Source organism: Equus przewalskii, chromosome 10 (assembly GCF_037783145.1).
Source record: "Equus przewalskii isolate Varuska chromosome 10, EquPr2, whole genome shotgun sequence".
Classification (NCBI taxonomy): domain Eukaryota; kingdom Metazoa; phylum Chordata; class Mammalia; order Perissodactyla; family Equidae; genus Equus; species Equus przewalskii.
Window position 1 is genome coordinate 42882998 of NC_091840.1, and position 17309 is coordinate 42900306.

The 17309-nt window shown below is 52.5% G+C and overlaps 1 protein-coding gene across 27 annotated transcripts in view; it reads right to left on the reverse strand.

Annotated features, from left to right (window-relative positions):
• MYO18A (myosin XVIIIA) overlaps positions 1-17029 on the reverse strand; it is a 95668-nt gene extending 78639 nt beyond the window's left edge. For 18 of the 27 annotated variants that reach the window (XM_070562786.1, XM_070562761.1, XM_070562783.1 and 15 more), the window contains exons 1-2: positions 16138-16271; positions 5242-6321 (exon numbers count right to left, since the gene is read on the reverse strand). In XM_070562786.1, the coding sequence (XP_070418887.1) occupies positions 5242-6240 (999 nt within the window). In that variant the 5' untranslated portion in view covers positions 6241-6321; positions 16138-16271. Of the gene's footprint in view, positions 1-5241; positions 6322-16137 lie in introns of all 27 variants that reach the window. The other 9 variants (XM_070562784.1, XM_070562779.1, XM_070562757.1 and 6 more) reach the window with 4 other exon arrangements.
• Positions 17030-17309: the final 280 nt, after the last annotated feature.

Consider the following 17309-nt stretch of genomic DNA (forward strand, 5'->3'; position numbering starts at 1 on the left):
ATCTAATACATTAATACATTTATCTTACCTAAAGACTCAACAAAGTAGAGTATATAGAATAAAAAACAAGTCTCCCTTTAGCTCCAATCTTATTCTCCTCCTCAGAGAAAACTGGAGTTAGTTGGATGTGCATCCTTCTCTGATTTAGTCTTCTCAGATTCTGGGAGGACAGAATAAGCTCCTAGAGATCAAGGGTCACTTCCTCTAAGAGGCCTTTCCTAATTGCCACCCCTCTCCCTAGGTGGAACTGGCCACTTCCTCGTTCCCGCTCTGCTGTACACCTGTACAGACTTCTGTGAGAGCAGTTACGGCGTTTGGTTGCATTTCTTTACTTAGGTCTATGCTTCCTGAAGGGAAGATTACAGTCAGCCCTCCACAACTGCGGACTCAACCAACTGCGGACTGAAAGCCTATGATGGTTGCGTCTGCACTGAACATGTACAGACTTTTTTTCTTGATATTATTCCCTAAAAAATACAGTATGACAACTATTTATATAGCATTTACATTGTATTAGGTATTATAATCTGGAGATGATTTAAAGTGTGCAGGAAGATGTGTGTAGGTTATATGCAAATACTGCGCCATTTTATATAAGGGACGTGAGCTTCCGTGGATTTGGGTATCTGCAGGAGCCCCGGAACGAATCCCCCCGAGGATACTGAGGGACAACCGTATATTTCATTTACTTAATCCCCCAGTGCCCAGTACAGTGCCTGGTCCTTAAGAAGACTTCATTAAATGTTCAAGGAAATGAATAACTAAGGCTCAGAAAAGTTTGGTAACTTTAGTAAAACTCAAAAACAGGTCTTTCTGGCTCCAAAATGTATGCTTTTTCCATTCTAACATGCCCTGTCTCAGGTTCTCCTGAGTCTGGAGGTGGTTTAGATGGACATGATGACCTCTCAAGGAACCTTACAGCCCTATAGCCTCTGAGTACAAACTCCAAGTTCCAACAGCACAGGAAACCGTATCACAGATCTCAGGCAAATGCCTGACAACTCCAGAGGCCAGCAAACTAGACTTGACTGGAAGGAAGTGGTAGACTTTCCTTCAAACCCCCATCTCTCGCCTCCCTCCACATCCTCCATGCTCAGGGAAGCAGTGATTTCGGGGCAGGGCTCCCGTGCAGGCCAGCTCCTCTAGCTCTTGGCAGCAGGGGGACAACCACACTGGCCAAGGTTTAGCCAGGTGGGCTTTTCTGAGCTCAGCAGAAACATCCTATATTCCCAGACAACCTACTTGGCCCCCATGCTGGGCCTGCTGAGGATACAAACAGAAGGGACCAGCTCTCCTCTCTCTCAGGCCCTAGTCCCCACCCAGCCTCTGCCCCTTCTCAGTGGGCACTGACTTTCCCACACAGACTCATGGAACTAGAGAAAGGAATTTTGATCCAACTGGGTTTTGAGATTCTCATCCTTACCAACACCTCCCTTAATCTCACCAGATTCAGGTGACTCTTCGCCATTAGAAAGTTTAAGAGTAATTGATCCCAAAGCAGATACCTCTAAAACACTCTCCCTAAGGAACCAAGAAAAAACTTAGTATCTTCCCCCAAAACTGGCAGTCACACTTGACCCCTCCTCTCCTCCATCCCCCATACCAGTTGGTCACCGACGATACTGAGCCTCCCTCAGTTGCTCATGTCTGACACCTCTCTCCATCTCCACTGCTTCTACCCAAGTTCTGGCCTCCATCCATTCTACCACGACAGCTCCCTCACTATTCTCCCCACAGCTATCCTTGCTACACCTGAAAGCATTCTCCATAAGCAGCCAGAGAGATTTTCTAAAATCTGTTCCTATCACTCCTGATTAAACTGCTTCATTGCCGTTAGGTTGAAGTTCACATTCCCTAGCGTGGCACACAAGGGTAGGTGACCTGGCCCCTGCTTACCTCTTCTGCTGCTTCTCTCAATATTCATTCCCACACACTGTCCCGCAGCCTATTCTCCAAATGTGTCCTTCTCTCTCCAATCTCAAGGCCTTGACAATTACAGCCTTCTCCTTCCTCTCGCCTCCTCTGTACTCATCTTCTACCCAGTGTCAGCTTTTCCTGACTCACTCCCAGGACTGTGCTTGAAGTCCCTCTTCTTTGCCCCATAGGATCCTGTCCGGGCCCCTGTCATTGAGCTTCTCAAATGGCACTGCCATTGTCTGCTACTTGACCATCTCTCCCATTAGACTATGAGTTCCTTGGGACTGGGATTATGTGCTGCTCACTGCTGGATCCCAGGACCTAGCACACAGTAAGAGTTCAACAAATGTTTATTTAATAGATAGGTGAGCGGAAGGATAGCCAGCCCTGGTTGTCTAGTGGTTAAGATTTGGCACTCTCACCACTGTAGCCTAGGTTCGTTTCCTGGTCAGGGAACCACATCACCCATCTGTCGGTTGTCATACTGTTGCGGCTGCATGTTGCTGTGATGCCGAAAGCTAGGCCACCAGTATTTCAAATACCAGTAGGGTCACCCATGGTGGACAGGTTTCAGCGGAGCTTCCAGACTGAGACAAACTAGGAAGAAGGACCTGGCCACCCACTTCCAAAAACTGGCCATGAAAACTCTATGAATAGTAGTGGGGCATTGTCTGATAGAGCCCTGGAAGGTGAGAGGATGGTGCAAAAAAGACAGAGCAGGGTTCTGCGTTGCTCTACACAAGGTCACTAGGAGTCAGAACTGACTTGACGACACTAACCACAACAATGATTGGAAGGACAGATGGCAGAAGAAGAGCTGTTTCTCAGGCCCGCTGAGTGATTTCTGTCAGGCCCCAAGTCTATCCTACCACTGTGGCTCACCCCTATTCCCAGGAACCTTGTCTAGCAGCTACAGGGACACAGGAAGAAGGTGTGAGCCAAGCATTCTGGACACATACTATGTGAGAGGGAAACCCGAGGGGCTGTCTCTCCCTGGGGCCCTCTGAACAGGCCATGGAGAGGAGCCACGGGGCCTGGCCCCCATCTGTGTGCAGAAAGAGAACAGATGGCCAGCCGGCTCCCTCAGGGCTCCCTGGGGACAGGCAACGTGTGGACACAGTTGATGGATGGCCTGGCGGGCAGGGTGGCTGCCAGGAGCTGTCCCTGTGGGGCTGGAGTTGTCAGGGTACCCCTCCCAGGATCCTGGAGGAGGCGGGAAGACTCTTTTCTTGGCATGGAATTGGGATTAGAACTGCTGCCAAGAAAAGGAGCAGGAGTAGGAGTGGGAGGAAGAGGAGGAGATAGAGGATGAGAGCCGCAGAAGAGGCTGCAGCACTCCCACACCGGCTCCGGGGTCTGTCCCGGGAAGCTGGGATGCGGGGCTCCCTCTGCTCCTCTCTGCTGTGGTATGAGTCTCCACACCCACCAGGTAGGAAAAGATACGGGGTCTCTCAATCCTATGCTTCTCATTGTCCTGTCAGATGGCTCTAGGAGACTCATGAGGATGGGGCTTTCCACTGTGTCCCCTGCTGGATCCCCCAGGCATTAGCCTGGGGAAGAAGTCCTCTGGGCACCACCTGGGCTTGTCCCAGGGGGGCTAGAGCAAGTCAGCATTTCAGAGATACCAGCTGTAACCTGGAAGCCACCAGGGCCTCCAAAGTTAAACCATCTACTTCCCCAGGGATGGGGTAGCAGCAGCTAGTTGGGAAGGGAGAGTGGCTGGGAAATATGAGAAGCCAGGAAGATCCCTGTGCTATAAAGAGAAACTAAGCAGCATCTGGGATGCCAGGCTCAGGGCCCCATAAAGGCCTGCGCTGTGGTTCAGCAGGGAGCTAGCAACAATCCCCCCAGGGATTCATTCTTTAAGAAGAAGAAAATTCCATCTGTTAAAAGCAATGTTAGCCTGGGAGAAAGTTGCCACACATAGCAACATGGTATAGTCTTTGGTTCTGAGACAAAGACCATTCCCTCTAAGAGTTTAGTTTCGCCTGGTGGCTAACACATAGTAGGTGTTCGATGTGCGTTTCTGGAATAAATGAGTCCAGGTCCTTCCCTGAACTCCACGGCAGGCTCCCTCCCACTCACTACTCCTTCCTGACTGGCAAAGCTGCCTGACCCACCAGCCCCAGGGTAAAGAAAGATCTGGAACCCAACTCCAGTGCTTCCTGCCAGACTCTGACCCTGCTGCTCCCAGGCCCTCCAGGCCTGTTATGCCGCGAAGCAGAGCAGCCCTCTGAGCATCCACTTCCCCTCCCCAGGAGAAAGCTAGGACTGGGGCTCTGCCTGCTTCCTTAGCATTTCCTCCCACTTCTGACTTTGACACATCTGGCCGGTCACTTAGTGCTGAAAGGTCCTGGAGAGGCTGTGCACTGGTTAGGTTGCAGGGACCAGATCTGGACAGTCTTAAAACCCACAGTTGGGAGAGAGGGATGGCCAGAAACCAACTTGTCCTTCATGCACTGTCGCCAGGCAGAACGTTCCAAACTGATATGCAGCCACCCTATCAAAAGACCCCTGGGGTTAGAGATGTCCATCCACCTAGAGACCAGCTCACGCTCTGATCTAAATCTCTTCTGCCCCTGTGTCACCCCCTCCACTGCTGTTTTGTGTGCACAGGCTAACAGTTGGGGTCTCAGGGGTAGTCAGGTCACACAATCCCTGCAGACTTTTCTGGGGCCAGGCTTTTTCTTCTTGCAAGAGAGGTCATAGAGACTCTTGGAGCCCAGGATCCAGTCACTCCCCGGCTTCAAACCCTACAATGATCCCATTTCACTGGGATAATATCTAAACTCCTACCATAATTTACAAGGTCCTCCATGGTCTGGCCCCTGCTTATCTCTGCAACCTTACCTGGTATTCAACTCCTCACTCACTCAGGGGCCAGAGGAGGCCTGAGGTCATCGCCCTGGAAGCTACCAAAGCATTTTCATCTCCAATATCTAAATCACACGGAAATCCTATACTTTAGTCCAGATACCAGTCTAGGAGTAGACTAATAGTCCAGACTGTTTCTCATATCTGGAAGTGGCACATGTTCACCTGCATGCCCCAATTTAGGGCTCAGGAAATATGGTGCCCAGACCTCTAACCCACCCTTGTATCATGAAGCTTGGATCACAGAGTCTCACTCCTTGCTGAGGTCACTCCTCCTCGAGGCCAGGTAAGTTGTCCCCGGAGCCCAAGGAGCGGCACGGCTCCATCACTCACACACTTGCTGGCTCTGGCTGCAGCTCTTACGTACCCCCATCATGTACCCAAGTACAACCACAAGAGATGCCAGCATTCCCAATCCCTGCCCCCCACTGCCTCCCGGGAAACACTCACATTGGCTGGCTCCCTGCGGGTTCCCTCGCCACTCCGCAGCCAGCTCCGGCTCAGCTCGCTGAGCTCTGGGATGGGTTGCACCTTGAGCCGCACGCTGTCCCCAGACTGCCGGATCATCTCCACAATCTCATCCCTGGACTTGCTCTCCACGTTGTGCCCATTAATCTCCATCAGACGGTCACCTGGCACCAGCCCCAGGGCCACATCCTTGGTGCCCGCACCGGGCTCAGCAAAGTGAACCACCCTGCGATAGACCTGGCCCTCTGGGCCCCGATCCAGCATGGTCGTGCGCCGCAGGGAGAAGCCAAAGTCTCCAGTGGGCCGTCGTTGCAGCTCCAGCTCCCTGAGGGCAGGGAGTGGCGGGGGCACCACAGGGGGCAAACGCAGGTCAGCCGGGAACCTTTTAGTCACCAGCTCAGGGACTCGGGACCGGGGCGCTGGTCGAGGGATGCCTGGGCCAGGATGCTGCATCAGCTGTCCCTCTAGAGTCCTCGCCTCCACCTGCGGAGAAGGGGCAGCAGAGTGCTCTGAGGGGGTGGAGGTTTCTGAGGCACTCTCATCCCGGCTCCGCTGGGAGAAGGAGAAGCGCTTGACAATCATCTGTGAGTTCTGCTTGGCCAGAGAGCCGAACTTGGCTGCCCGCTGCAGCACAGAGCCACGGAAGCTGCCTTCCTCACCCTTGAGGTCATCACTGGAGCTGGCTGTGCTTAGGTGGCCCGAGTCCAGGATGACACTGCCCCTGTTGCTGTCGGAGTCGATGTCAGTCAGGTGCAGGTCGGAGCCGCTGGCCACCTTGATGGGGATGGGGTTGGAGATTTCCAGGCGCGTCTTAGATTCACGCTTGGAGGAGCGGTTCAGGTTGAAGAATCCACGTCGCAGGCTCATCTCCTCCAGGCTCCGCAGTTCTGCCGCTGACATCCGCTCCTTCTTCTCCTTTTTCTCCTTCTTCTCCTTCCGCCCGCCATCTTTGTCCTTGTCTTTCTTCATTAGGTTAAACATGGTGGGGGTGCTGTTTTTAGGGGTGATGCCCCCAGAGAATTATGGGTGCTTGGTACAGGGCCTTTCTGCCCCACCTTGCTGCTGCAAACAGAAAGAGATAGAGCAAGGTTATTTAAGCAGAGTGTCTACCTGTGTCTCCCGTCCAGACATGGCCAACCAACGAGCACAGCTGCCCCTCACTGAGTGCAGGCTCTGTGCCAGCGCTCTGCTTCACACAATACCGTCTCAGTGAAGTTAATCCTCATAACACTGCTATGGGTAGGTCTATTATCACTCCCATTTGACAAATAAGGAGACTTGAGGTTGTCAAAGTCCCGACTCCAAAGTCTGTCATTTCCTGCAGTCCTTAATAGATCACGGCTTAGGTGTGCACAGAGGTGGCATTTGGGAGATTGGACCTCCTGGCAAGAGGATGCCATCAAGCTAACTTGGGACCCAGCTTATGATTCAAACACAAAGGAAAAAGGAAAGGACTCTGCACCATCGCCTCCCCACAGCCAATGTCCATTAAGGCAACAGGCATCACATGCTCCCGGGCTCCTTCCTAAGCCTGTTATCCGTAGAGCAGCAGCCTGAGCCACTGCCTGACAGAAGACCTCAAAGAACCAACATTTATGTAATGACTACCACTCGCCAGGCATAATGCCGGGCACCTGACCTACACGGTCTCATTTGAACCTCACAGCACCTCTGCAAGGTAGGTATCATTATCTCTACTTTACAAAGGAGAAAACAGGGCTCAGAAAATTAAGTATATGCTAGTGGTCACACAGCTAATAAGTGGCAATGCCAGGATTTGATGGCAAATACTGTCTTCTCTCTAGGGCCTCGGCGCCCAAAGTGAAGCAGGGAGGGAGGGGGAAGTTTCAGACTGAAGAGAGGACAGACAGCTGAAGGTGGGGGTGGGGTCTGCTGGATAAACAGGATCCTGAAAAACTCACATCCTTTTCCCCAGACCAACACCTAAATATAGCCTCAGGAAGAAAGCTGTGGCAGCCTGAGAGAAAACCCCAGCTCCACGGCAGGGGCGCCTGTGGCGCCAACCTACTCCCACCCCTATGCACACCCAGCGAGGACAGGACTGAGAAAAATCCGGCAGAGGTGGAGCTGAGAGAGCCTTTCTTGTTCTAACCAGCAGGGAACACGAAGTAGAAGTAGGCCATACCACCTAATTAGAAATTAAATGTAACTTTTTCGCTCTCCAAGAAGGCCTCCCCCTTGGATTTCTAAACACAGGACCTACAAGCTTACTCCTTCCAGCAATAACCTCTTACAAGGCCCTGGAGAGGCCTTTCCCCTCTGTGCACCCCACCCCCACAACCAGACAGGGCCCTCCAGGGTCCCCATTCTACTGAGAGGGACCCCTAACCGGGGAGAGGGACCCCAAACCAGACACAATGATACCCTAGGAAGGGCATCAAGGCCAGGAACTCCCGAGGGCCCCGGTGCACTGGCCAATTGCTTCCCTCCTGCCCAGCACCCTGACCCGTTTGGTTCCTGAGAGATAATATCCTTTCTAGAGCAGTGCTGTCCACAAGAAATATAATTCAAGCTATATATGCAATTTTAAATTTTCTATTAGCCACGTTAAAAAATGTAAAAAGAAATAAATGAAATTAACTTTAACAATATGCTTTATTTAATGTAAATATGACCCAAATATTGTCATCTTAACATGTAATCTATATAAAAAAATACTGAGATATTTTGCATTCTGTTTTCCCTATCAAGTCTTCAAAATCCAGTGCGTACCTTATACTTAGAGCACATCTCAACTCAGACTAACCACATTTCTAGTATTCAACAGTCCCATGTGGCTAGTGGCTATCATACTGGGCAGTGCAATTCTAGAGAAATCTTCAGTCGTAAAGCATCTCCAAAGAGGTGGGAAATTGGACTCAGTCACTAGCTCCCTGTGGACATAGCAGGCACCCCTTTCCCCTTCCAACCACAGTTTCTACCTGATAAAACAAAGTTCCCTCTGAATTTTTTGGTTCTACTACTCCATAGTACCTGGGAGGAGGAAGACAGGAAATCTAGGGGGCCCAGGAAGAACAAAGCCAGGGTAGCCGTGGCCAGCTGAGTCTGGACTGATTTGGGGTCAGGCATTCCCTCTTCAGAGCTCTACTTTGACATGAGGAGTCTCTCTCCTCCTGAACATGGGTGGGGGTGTAGCACGGACCTACCACACACCAGGATGTGGGACCTTTGGCTGGTTACTGCCCACCTTACCCTTCACCCCTTATTACCTGCACTGTCTTAAAAGGCTGGTTTAGAAGATGGCTCCAGGAGCAACTGTGGGGAAAATGAAGACAGAAACCCACCTCCGGGACTTGAGAAGACAAACAAGTATCTTGGCTTCAGTCCAACCACAGAGAACCCAACTTTTTTGGTCTCCAAATCTCACTGTGCAATCCTTACCGAGTCCTGGCTCTTTGCTGGGGGCTAGATATCTGAACAGTATCAGTGGAAAACAGGCCTAAGAATTCTGGAATCTCTGGCCTTGAGAGGTCCCTGAGAAGTAATTTCATGTAAGTACCTGTCTTGGCAAAAGCGTGCCCCTCGCTGTCATTGCGACAGGCAGGAACAACAGTCCCAGAGGCCGCACAGGGGAGAGCACTGGCCGGAAATATCAGGAGATCTGGTATCTAGGCCTGGAGCTGCCAACAAATCACTGGGGGACCTTGAGCCTGTCACTTTGCTCAAGGTTGGACTAGATGATCTAGGTCTCTTCTAGCTCTAAAATTCCAAATATCTAAGTCTCTTGTGGACACAGGTTAGCTATTAACTTTCTGCCAAAGTTACCCCTCTCATTCCAACCCTGCGGCCTTTGCAGACTGAGTCCATTTCAGCCCTTCTCTCATCACCCCTGTCTTGCCCGTTACCTGCACAGCTTACAAGGTACCCCTTCCTCACTGTCATCCCGACAACTGCCAGGCCTGGCTGTGGCCTGGGTTCTCTCCTGTGCCACATGTCTGGAGCCCCCTGCAGCCTCCCCCTCCAGGGTCAGACCCACAATGCAGCTGTAGCTGCTGCTGCTCTTATGCTCCTCAGCGCCCAATTCGCCAGAGACCCGGGCTCTGTCACCTTGCAGATCTTGGACTTTCTAGCATCTCCTGTCCTCAGGTCCAACATCTCCAGCAGCAATGACATCACTCTCTCCCCACTCTCCATTCCAGGGTGCAGTTTCTACCCGCCTCCCCTTCGTCTCTTACTCTTTCCGGTGAAGGTAACCTTACAGTGTTTCTGACCTTTTCTCTGCCTTTCTCACCTTTTCTCTGCCTTTCTCCCCTCACCCTAGTCCAAGAGGCCTTTCCTAACTTTAAGCGGAGGAAAGATATGTATGTAAATTAGGGTGTTCCCTAAATCATTTTGACACTACTATCCCTCAAATCAAAGCAAAGTACAAGTGACTCAGTGAACTCAGCTGCTTTATCACTTTAAGACAGAAAGCATTTTGAGGGCAAAGAGCATTCAACTCAAATATGCATCTGTCAGTTCATCAACAGGAGAAACAGCTTACATATTTATATAATGGAATACTATTCAGCAATAATAAGGAAGCAACTACTTATACACACAACAGGGAAGAATCTCAAAATATTATGGCAGGGACAGTAAAAGAAGCCTTTGACAAAGGAGTACATACTGGTATGGTACTATGGATGTGAAGTTCTAGTCTAGGCAAAAGTAACCTATGGTGAAAGGAAAGTCACAACAGCGGCTACCTCTGAGGTAGGGAAGGGGATAGGGGTGGGGATGGCCTGAGAAAGGGCATGAGGGAACTTTCTGGGCTGTTGTTCACGTCACGTATCTTAATAGGGGTTTGGGTTGACAGGTGTATATATTTGTCAACAGTCATCAAATAGTGCACGTAGGATTTATGCATTTCATTGTGTGAAATATTCACTCAAAAGAAAAAAAGAACTGTAAACAGATATTGATCTCTAGTTAATGATACATACACTAAAGTATTGGGGGCAAAGTATACCAATGTTTGCAATTTGCTTTGAGTGCATCAAAAATGTAAGATGGCTTGATGGCTGAATCAAGGGATAAATATGTGATAAAGCAAGGATAATAAAGCATTAAGTGTAGAATCTAGGAAGTGGAGGTGTTCACTGACTTTGACTTTTCTAAATATCTGCAGAGCTTTGTGATAAAATGTTGGGAAAAAATATGCATCTACCAAGCACCTACTAAACGCAAGGGATATAAAGATACATAAAACTAATGCAAGAGTTAGGCTTCAGATGTCAGGTAAGAAACCTGGGAACAAATCCGAGTTAACAGCTATGCAATCTTGGGCGAGGCACTTAGGGCCTCTGTGCCTCCGTGTTCCCATTTGTAAAACGGAAATGATAATAGTACTTCCCGCATAAGGCATGGGAATTAAATGAGATATGTGTATAAGCCCTTCGAATAACGCCCAGCCCAGAGTAAGCCCTCAAGAATGATCCCCAGTAGTGGCAGGACCACTCTCGCCATGAAAATGGGATGGTAGACAGGATAACAAAGTAGTACACAAACGACTATCGGCACAAGTGTGACTCAACTAAGTCTAGACATCAAATCTTAACGCTGGGCAGGACCTTTGTATATGGAAAGGAAAGCCCGAAAGAGTGAAGGCAAACCGGTGAGCACACAGCCAACCTGAATCACACCTGCTCAAGTCCAGAGGCCCCACATAGCTACTGCCAAGGATATGGACAGGCAATTCACAGATGCAGAAATATGAATGGCCAACAACCACAAATAGGTAGTCAGCCTCTGGAAAATTCACAGACGTGAAATAAAACAGGTATACTATTGTTCACTTAGCAGTTCAGTAAAAACTACCAAGATTAATAACACCAATCAGTTAGAGGATGGGAAGCAGGGCGTCTCACACGTTTGGTGGGAGTACAAATTGGTCTAAGGAGGGCAAGTTGGCGATATCCATGAAAATATTTAAATGTACATATTCTCTGGGCAATTCCACTTATAGGGCCTCTACACACATAGTCACACAATAAACATGGCTAATCTTTGCAGCATTGTTTGTAATAGCAAAATTCTGTCAATATAAATGCCCATCACTGGGGGAATAGCTAAGTTATAGAACTGGACCATTATTAAAAGGAATGAGGTAGTTTTGTGTATACTGACCTGGAAAGATTCTATACTATATTAAGTGAAAAAGCAAGTTGCCAAATAATATATAATTTTGCTAAAGTTTTAAGAACTATATGTGTGCATATATATCCATGCACATTATGTATAATATTTGAGTATGCAGAGAAAAATGCATGGTCTGGAAAGAGACAGGGATTTCAGAAGGGTCAAAGCAGACTTCTGTTTTATCTATACTGTTTTAATTTTTTACAATGAGAATATTTAGCTGGTAGGGGTGTGTGTGTATTCAAGCCTAGGGGCTTTAGATAGGGGGATTATGCGTTTTTATTATATTTTATATTTATTGTGTGTATTATATATTTATATTTTATTGTGTGTGTATGTTTTATTATATTTTTCTTCTACTCTTCTGCATGTACTTTATTTCCTACATAAAAATTTTTTAATATTTATATAAAATTATACTATGTAACATATAATATATTAAACTATAAATATATATAACAAGCTTTAGAAAAATAGTCTGGAAAGATCCATTACTAAATTTTCTCTGTGGAGTAGGAGCAAAGAGGGGTAATACTTTGGCTTTCTACCTAGTACACTTCCTGTGAATTAAACCTTTTTTCAACACAGGTTACTTTTGTGATTTTCAAGATTTAAACAAATAAAAGAAAAATAAAAAGGACAGGCTTGACAAAGCAGTAAGCTACCCATTTAGCGTTGGAGCTGTAAACGCGGTTTGCAATGGGAAATTCAAAGCTCGCCGTCTCATGCCTTGAAAAAGTTTCAGTGACTTCGGGGACGTGGTTAAAATAGATCTCACTGGTGTCTTGTGGCTTTAAGTGGGGACAGATTTAAGTGGGTCACCCTGCAGCTGGCAACGTAGAAACCCCAGGAAATGGAAACTATAACGTTAGAATCCCAAGACAAGGGCGTCCAGACTTGGCTGCTGTGGGTGGATACTTAGAAAGGTCAGCACCCCCCGGACCACACTCATAAATAAATACAAAGGAAATACTTTCCCAAGAGAGCCGGCCTCTCTCGCTCGGCCTCTCTCGCTCGGCCTCTGACCTCCCTGAGCGGCCGTTTCCTGCAGCCCCGAGGCCCTGCTCCCGGCGCTGGCCGCCACCGAGGACCGCGAGGGCGCCCGGCGGGACCCGCCCAGCACCTGGCCCGGCCCGAGCGGGTTGGGGGACGCCTGTCGCCGCCGAGCCCCTCCCCGGCCGGTTCCGCCGCGCCCCGCAGCGCCCCGTGACTCCCCGCCAGGTCACAGGGAGCTGATCCGGCCCCAGGTGTGCCGCTCCTCCGCCTGCACGCTTCTCACATGACCTCGCCGCCCGCCCGCCGGCTCCCGCTCCCCTCTCCGCCCGCCCCAGCGCCGGGAACCCGCGGCCCTCGCCACTTCCAGGCGGCCGGCGGCACCTCCCGCCGCGATCCTGTCTCCCCAGGGGACGCAGCGATCCCGCAGGCCCGGGAGGAACCGGAGAGGGAGAGGTGCCAGCAGCCCCGCCAGGTCCCCCGCTGCTCTTCCAGGTGCACCTCCTCGGCCCATGCGGGACCTGCCGGGGCCCGCTGGGCGCTGAGCTCCGCTAACCCGACCCACTGCCACCACCCCCACCTTCTGTGTGACCTTGAGCAAGTCTCGTCCCTTGTCTAGACCTTAGCTATTTCAACTATAAAATCTCCAAGGGCCTGAGAGTTCAGACGTGGCCCCAATCCCTAGCCTTTTCTGGAAAGGTGTTTTGCTCAACCACAAACTGCAGGTTCTGATCCTGCTCTGCCTCTGATTTGCTGTGTGACCTTGAGCCCATCACCCAACATCTCTGAATATCAGAGAATAAGAAAAATAGTCCCTTGTAAGTGACAATATAGTACCTGGCAGAGAGAAGGGGCCCCGGGCCCTGTAAAATCATCAGTCCACAATTTAAACCACTGCCTGACTGTAAGCGCTTTGAAATGTCAAGGGAATGTAGATAATTTACAAGCCACACAATTCCTACCTCAAGAGAAAGGGAAGTCAGGTGTGGGGAGGACTGGAGGCTCTTCAGGTCTGCTCCGCACTCCTCCCAATTCAGCTGCTACCACTGCACCACCCTCCCTCTAATTCAGGCTACATCCGCAAATGGTGATGGCGGGTGAGGTATGGTGAGCAGATCTTAAAGCACTCTGGGGCCTGACCCAAAGCAGGACTTAAAAGCTCCATCAAGCCCCCAGCCCAAGTCTTGGGGGAACTCGTTACTCATAGCACAGGGTGGGCTGGGCCCTCCCAGCCCCTCAAACTTCTAAACCACACCAGGCCAGAGCCCCCTGGCTTTACCCACCACACCCAGGAGAGGCCTGGGGCCCAGGGCCACCAACAGGACCCTGTTCCCATGGATGGTCTGGGTCCAGTCTGTGGCGTCCACTCAAGGTGAGGGAGGTCTGGCTGGGGACAGACCTTTGGTTTGAGGGAACAAGCACAGCCCTGCTGCCCTGGAGACCTGTGACACACCAATTCCCGATCAAAGCTTCCTGAGTTCCAGCAACAACCTGCTCCGCCCGAGTAGGGTGGATTCTCCCTTTCAGACAAGCCCTGGTTCTGCCCCACCCAGTCCACCTTCAAGGGGACCTCGAGTTTTCAGGCCCAGCTTCTGAAGACACATGCACCCCTCAATGAGCAGCCTCAAGCTGGGCCAGTGAAGGGGGCTCCGGGCGACAGGCTGGCTGCCCAGACTGCCAGGGACTGAGGTCAAGGGACCAGGCAGGAGCCAGGAAGGGCACATCCCCATGAGGGCTCCTGAGGAGAGGCTGGGGCACCGGAGGAAGCCCTCAGGCACACACCCTGGCACCCGAGCCAGGCCGGAGAGAGTAAACAAACTACATACTCAGAGCCGCCAGGCACCAGGTCATCAACTGTTCGAAGTTCAAAGCTCCCAAAGGAAGTGACCACCGGTATTCTGCCCCTCCCACACCCACTCTCCACCCTCACCTGTGACCCGTCTCATTCCCCTAACCCCACATCACAATAGGTTCCCCATCATCTTCCTGGAATTGAGGCCCCAACTCCAAGTTCCCCGACCCCAAATGGCCAAGCACACCTCCACCCGAGGCTATATATAACCAGTCATGTCCAGCAACCAGGAGAATGTTTCCTGGAAAGCCCTCACCACAAAAGGACAGAGGGGAAGCTGAGGAGGTGGCAGGCCATTGGCAAAGAGCCAGCGAGGTCTGTCAGGAAGCCAGAGACCTCGGGAAAGCAACTTTCAATATCCCCAAATAGAAAAGAGCCCCTGAACCAAAAGAGTGGGGAACATTAGGCAAGGCCTGGCCCACTGTCATGACAACAGGATACCGGCCTGCCCAAGAAAAGGGCTCCAGCCTGGGCAAACGCATGGAAAGGCAGCTTGAACCTCTAGACTCAATGTCTTGCTAAGGTGATCTTGCTCTTAATCGCCTGGACGACCTTCCCTCCCTTCCAGCACGGCCCCATGCTTATCCACTCCACACAGTTCACTCTCCATGGGGGGACTGACATGCCAGGCACTCCACAAGACAAAACAAACCCACCCAAACCAGCCCAAATCACTGGCAAGGAGAAGAGGGGAGGGAATCCAATTCCATAATTTGGGGGGACCATCTGAGGGCAGGAAAGCCCAGGAGGACGGTCCCAGGCCTCCCTACACAAACACAGACCACAAAGACACTGCCAAACATGCCCTGTTGTCCAAGTGACCAGGCAAGAGGAGGACTGCTTAAAAAACAAACTGGCTGCCTCCCCCCACCCCCAACAGCTCATTCTGGCGCGCAGCCTTTCCAACTAATCAGCAGGACACATGTGCCTTGCAACAGGGTGACACCCCATCCCCCACCACCAGCCCCCCCCTACAACAAAGCCCCAATGTGTGGTGTGTCCCCGCAGGCCTTATCTCAGCCAGGAACATGACCCTCACCAGGCTGGGTACCAAGCAGCACCCCCTACACGGGGGTGGTGGGGCAGCTAACCTTACCACCTTCCCTTCCCATTGGCGAAACAACTGGCATGACAGGTTAGCAGGGCGGGGCGTCAGGACAGTCTCTCCCAGAGGCCTGAGGCTGGCTGTCCGACCTTCCCACACACACCCCACCCCTTTGCAGGGAAAGGTGAGGTGAGCAGCCAGTCACAGGGGACAGCTTGCGCTCCCTAATCCCCCAAAGCCTACCATTCACCAACCCCCCATCTTCTGACCCAAGGGGAGGGGGCCTGGGGAAGCGGGGGCTCCATTGTTTTGCCAGCTGTCTAGCAGCTGCTCCTTTGAGAGGAGCCCGCTGTCGGCCTGGCAGGGAAAGGGTGAAGGCCGCTGGGAGGGATAAAGGGCTCGGTGGAGGTGCTCGCCTTCCCCGCTGCCTTCCTCAGAGCCTTGGTCGGTCGGTCTGTCTGGGGGGCCTGGGCCTGGCCCCGAGAACCCCCCATCCCCGAGGCTGCAGCCTCCAGCCCGCAGATCGTGGCCACCTGGGCTCCCCCAAGCCCCCGGTCCCCCCAGACTGAAGGCCACCCTGCCCGGCCTCCCCGCGCCCCCTGAGCTGGCAAAAGGAGCCGGACTCCCCCTGCCCGACCCTCCCGATCGGCCCCCACTGCCGGGCTCCGCGCTCCGCGGCGCGGCCGGGGACCGGAGCCGGGAGTCCGGGCCGCTGCTTCCAGGGGACAGGGGAGGAGGAGGAGCCGGCCGCCCCGTCGCCCGCCCGCCTTCCCGGCCCGAGACCGCCCCGCCGCCCCCCCGGGCCGGGCCCGCCACCGAGCGGCCGCCCCCGCCGCCCCGCACTCACCGGCCGCCGGAGCCCGCCCGGCAGGCAGCAGGAGCGGAGACGCGGCATCCAGCGGCCCCGGCCGGGTCCGGGCTGGAGCGCAGCGCGGCGCAGCGCAGCGCCGCCCCCCGCGGCCGCGCGGGCCGAGCCGAAAGGGAGCTCCCTGCTGGCGGCTCCGGGGATAGACGCACGGCCTGCCTGGCAGCCTGGACGCGCCTCCAGAGCCGCCCATGCGGGCACCGGGCGCTGCCCCGGGAGACCTCTGTCCGTGGCCGAGAGGCCCTGCCTGGAAGTCCTCTCTGCACTGGGCGCTCGAGGCCGCTGGACATGCCCAGGGCAGGCACGAGGGTCATGCTGAATGTATAGAACAGGTTCCGTGCAAGACTGGCACTGGACTCTGCCGGCTGAGTCCAAGAGGGTGCTGCCCAGGGCCGTGCTGTCCAGAGGAGGCAGTTGAGTCTTGCTGGCCACACCTTCCCAGGGTAGCTTTGCAGGAGCAGACATAGGGCGCTGCTTGATGGAGCCAGATGGCTCAGTCCAGGGCAGGCACTGCCTGCCATGTCCAAGGTGGCACAGGCAAAATGTACTCCCCAAGGTGGACACAGGCTTCTGGTGGCTTGGTCTGAGAGAGTCCGGCCTCAGGTGGAGCTGCCTGGGGGGGTGTACCAGGGCCCAGGGGACCCAGCCACAAGCGGCACTCACTCCCTACAGGAGTCCAACAATGCAAAGACTAACTCCTTTCAGAAGCCCTTTGGAATGAGTTCTGCTCCTGGGTCCATCAGGTCCTGTAAATATCAAGTGAGCTTCTCTACCCTGCAAGAAGGGATTCTAGACTGCCTGGGAGAAGCCAGAGGCATTTAGAGACCAGGCCTCCAAGATGGGTGCTATGTCTAGAGCTTAGTCAGAGAGAGGTGAGCACTTCTACAGGCAGTGTCCACACTGGGGTGGGGTACACCAGGAACAAGGAAGAAGCTGAGGGGGGTGGTGCAGGAAGAAGGGTGTAGCAGATGCGGGCAGCTGTCTCCATAGACAACCCAACCAGGCACTTCTCCAGGCGCGGGTGGCCCAACCTGACTGACAGGGAGGATTAGAGCGAGGGGGCTCTGGAGAAGAGTTGAGTAAGAGCTGGGAGATCTTGAGGAACAGACCACACCCAGGATGCGCATTTTGGATAAAGGAATAGCATGCAATCC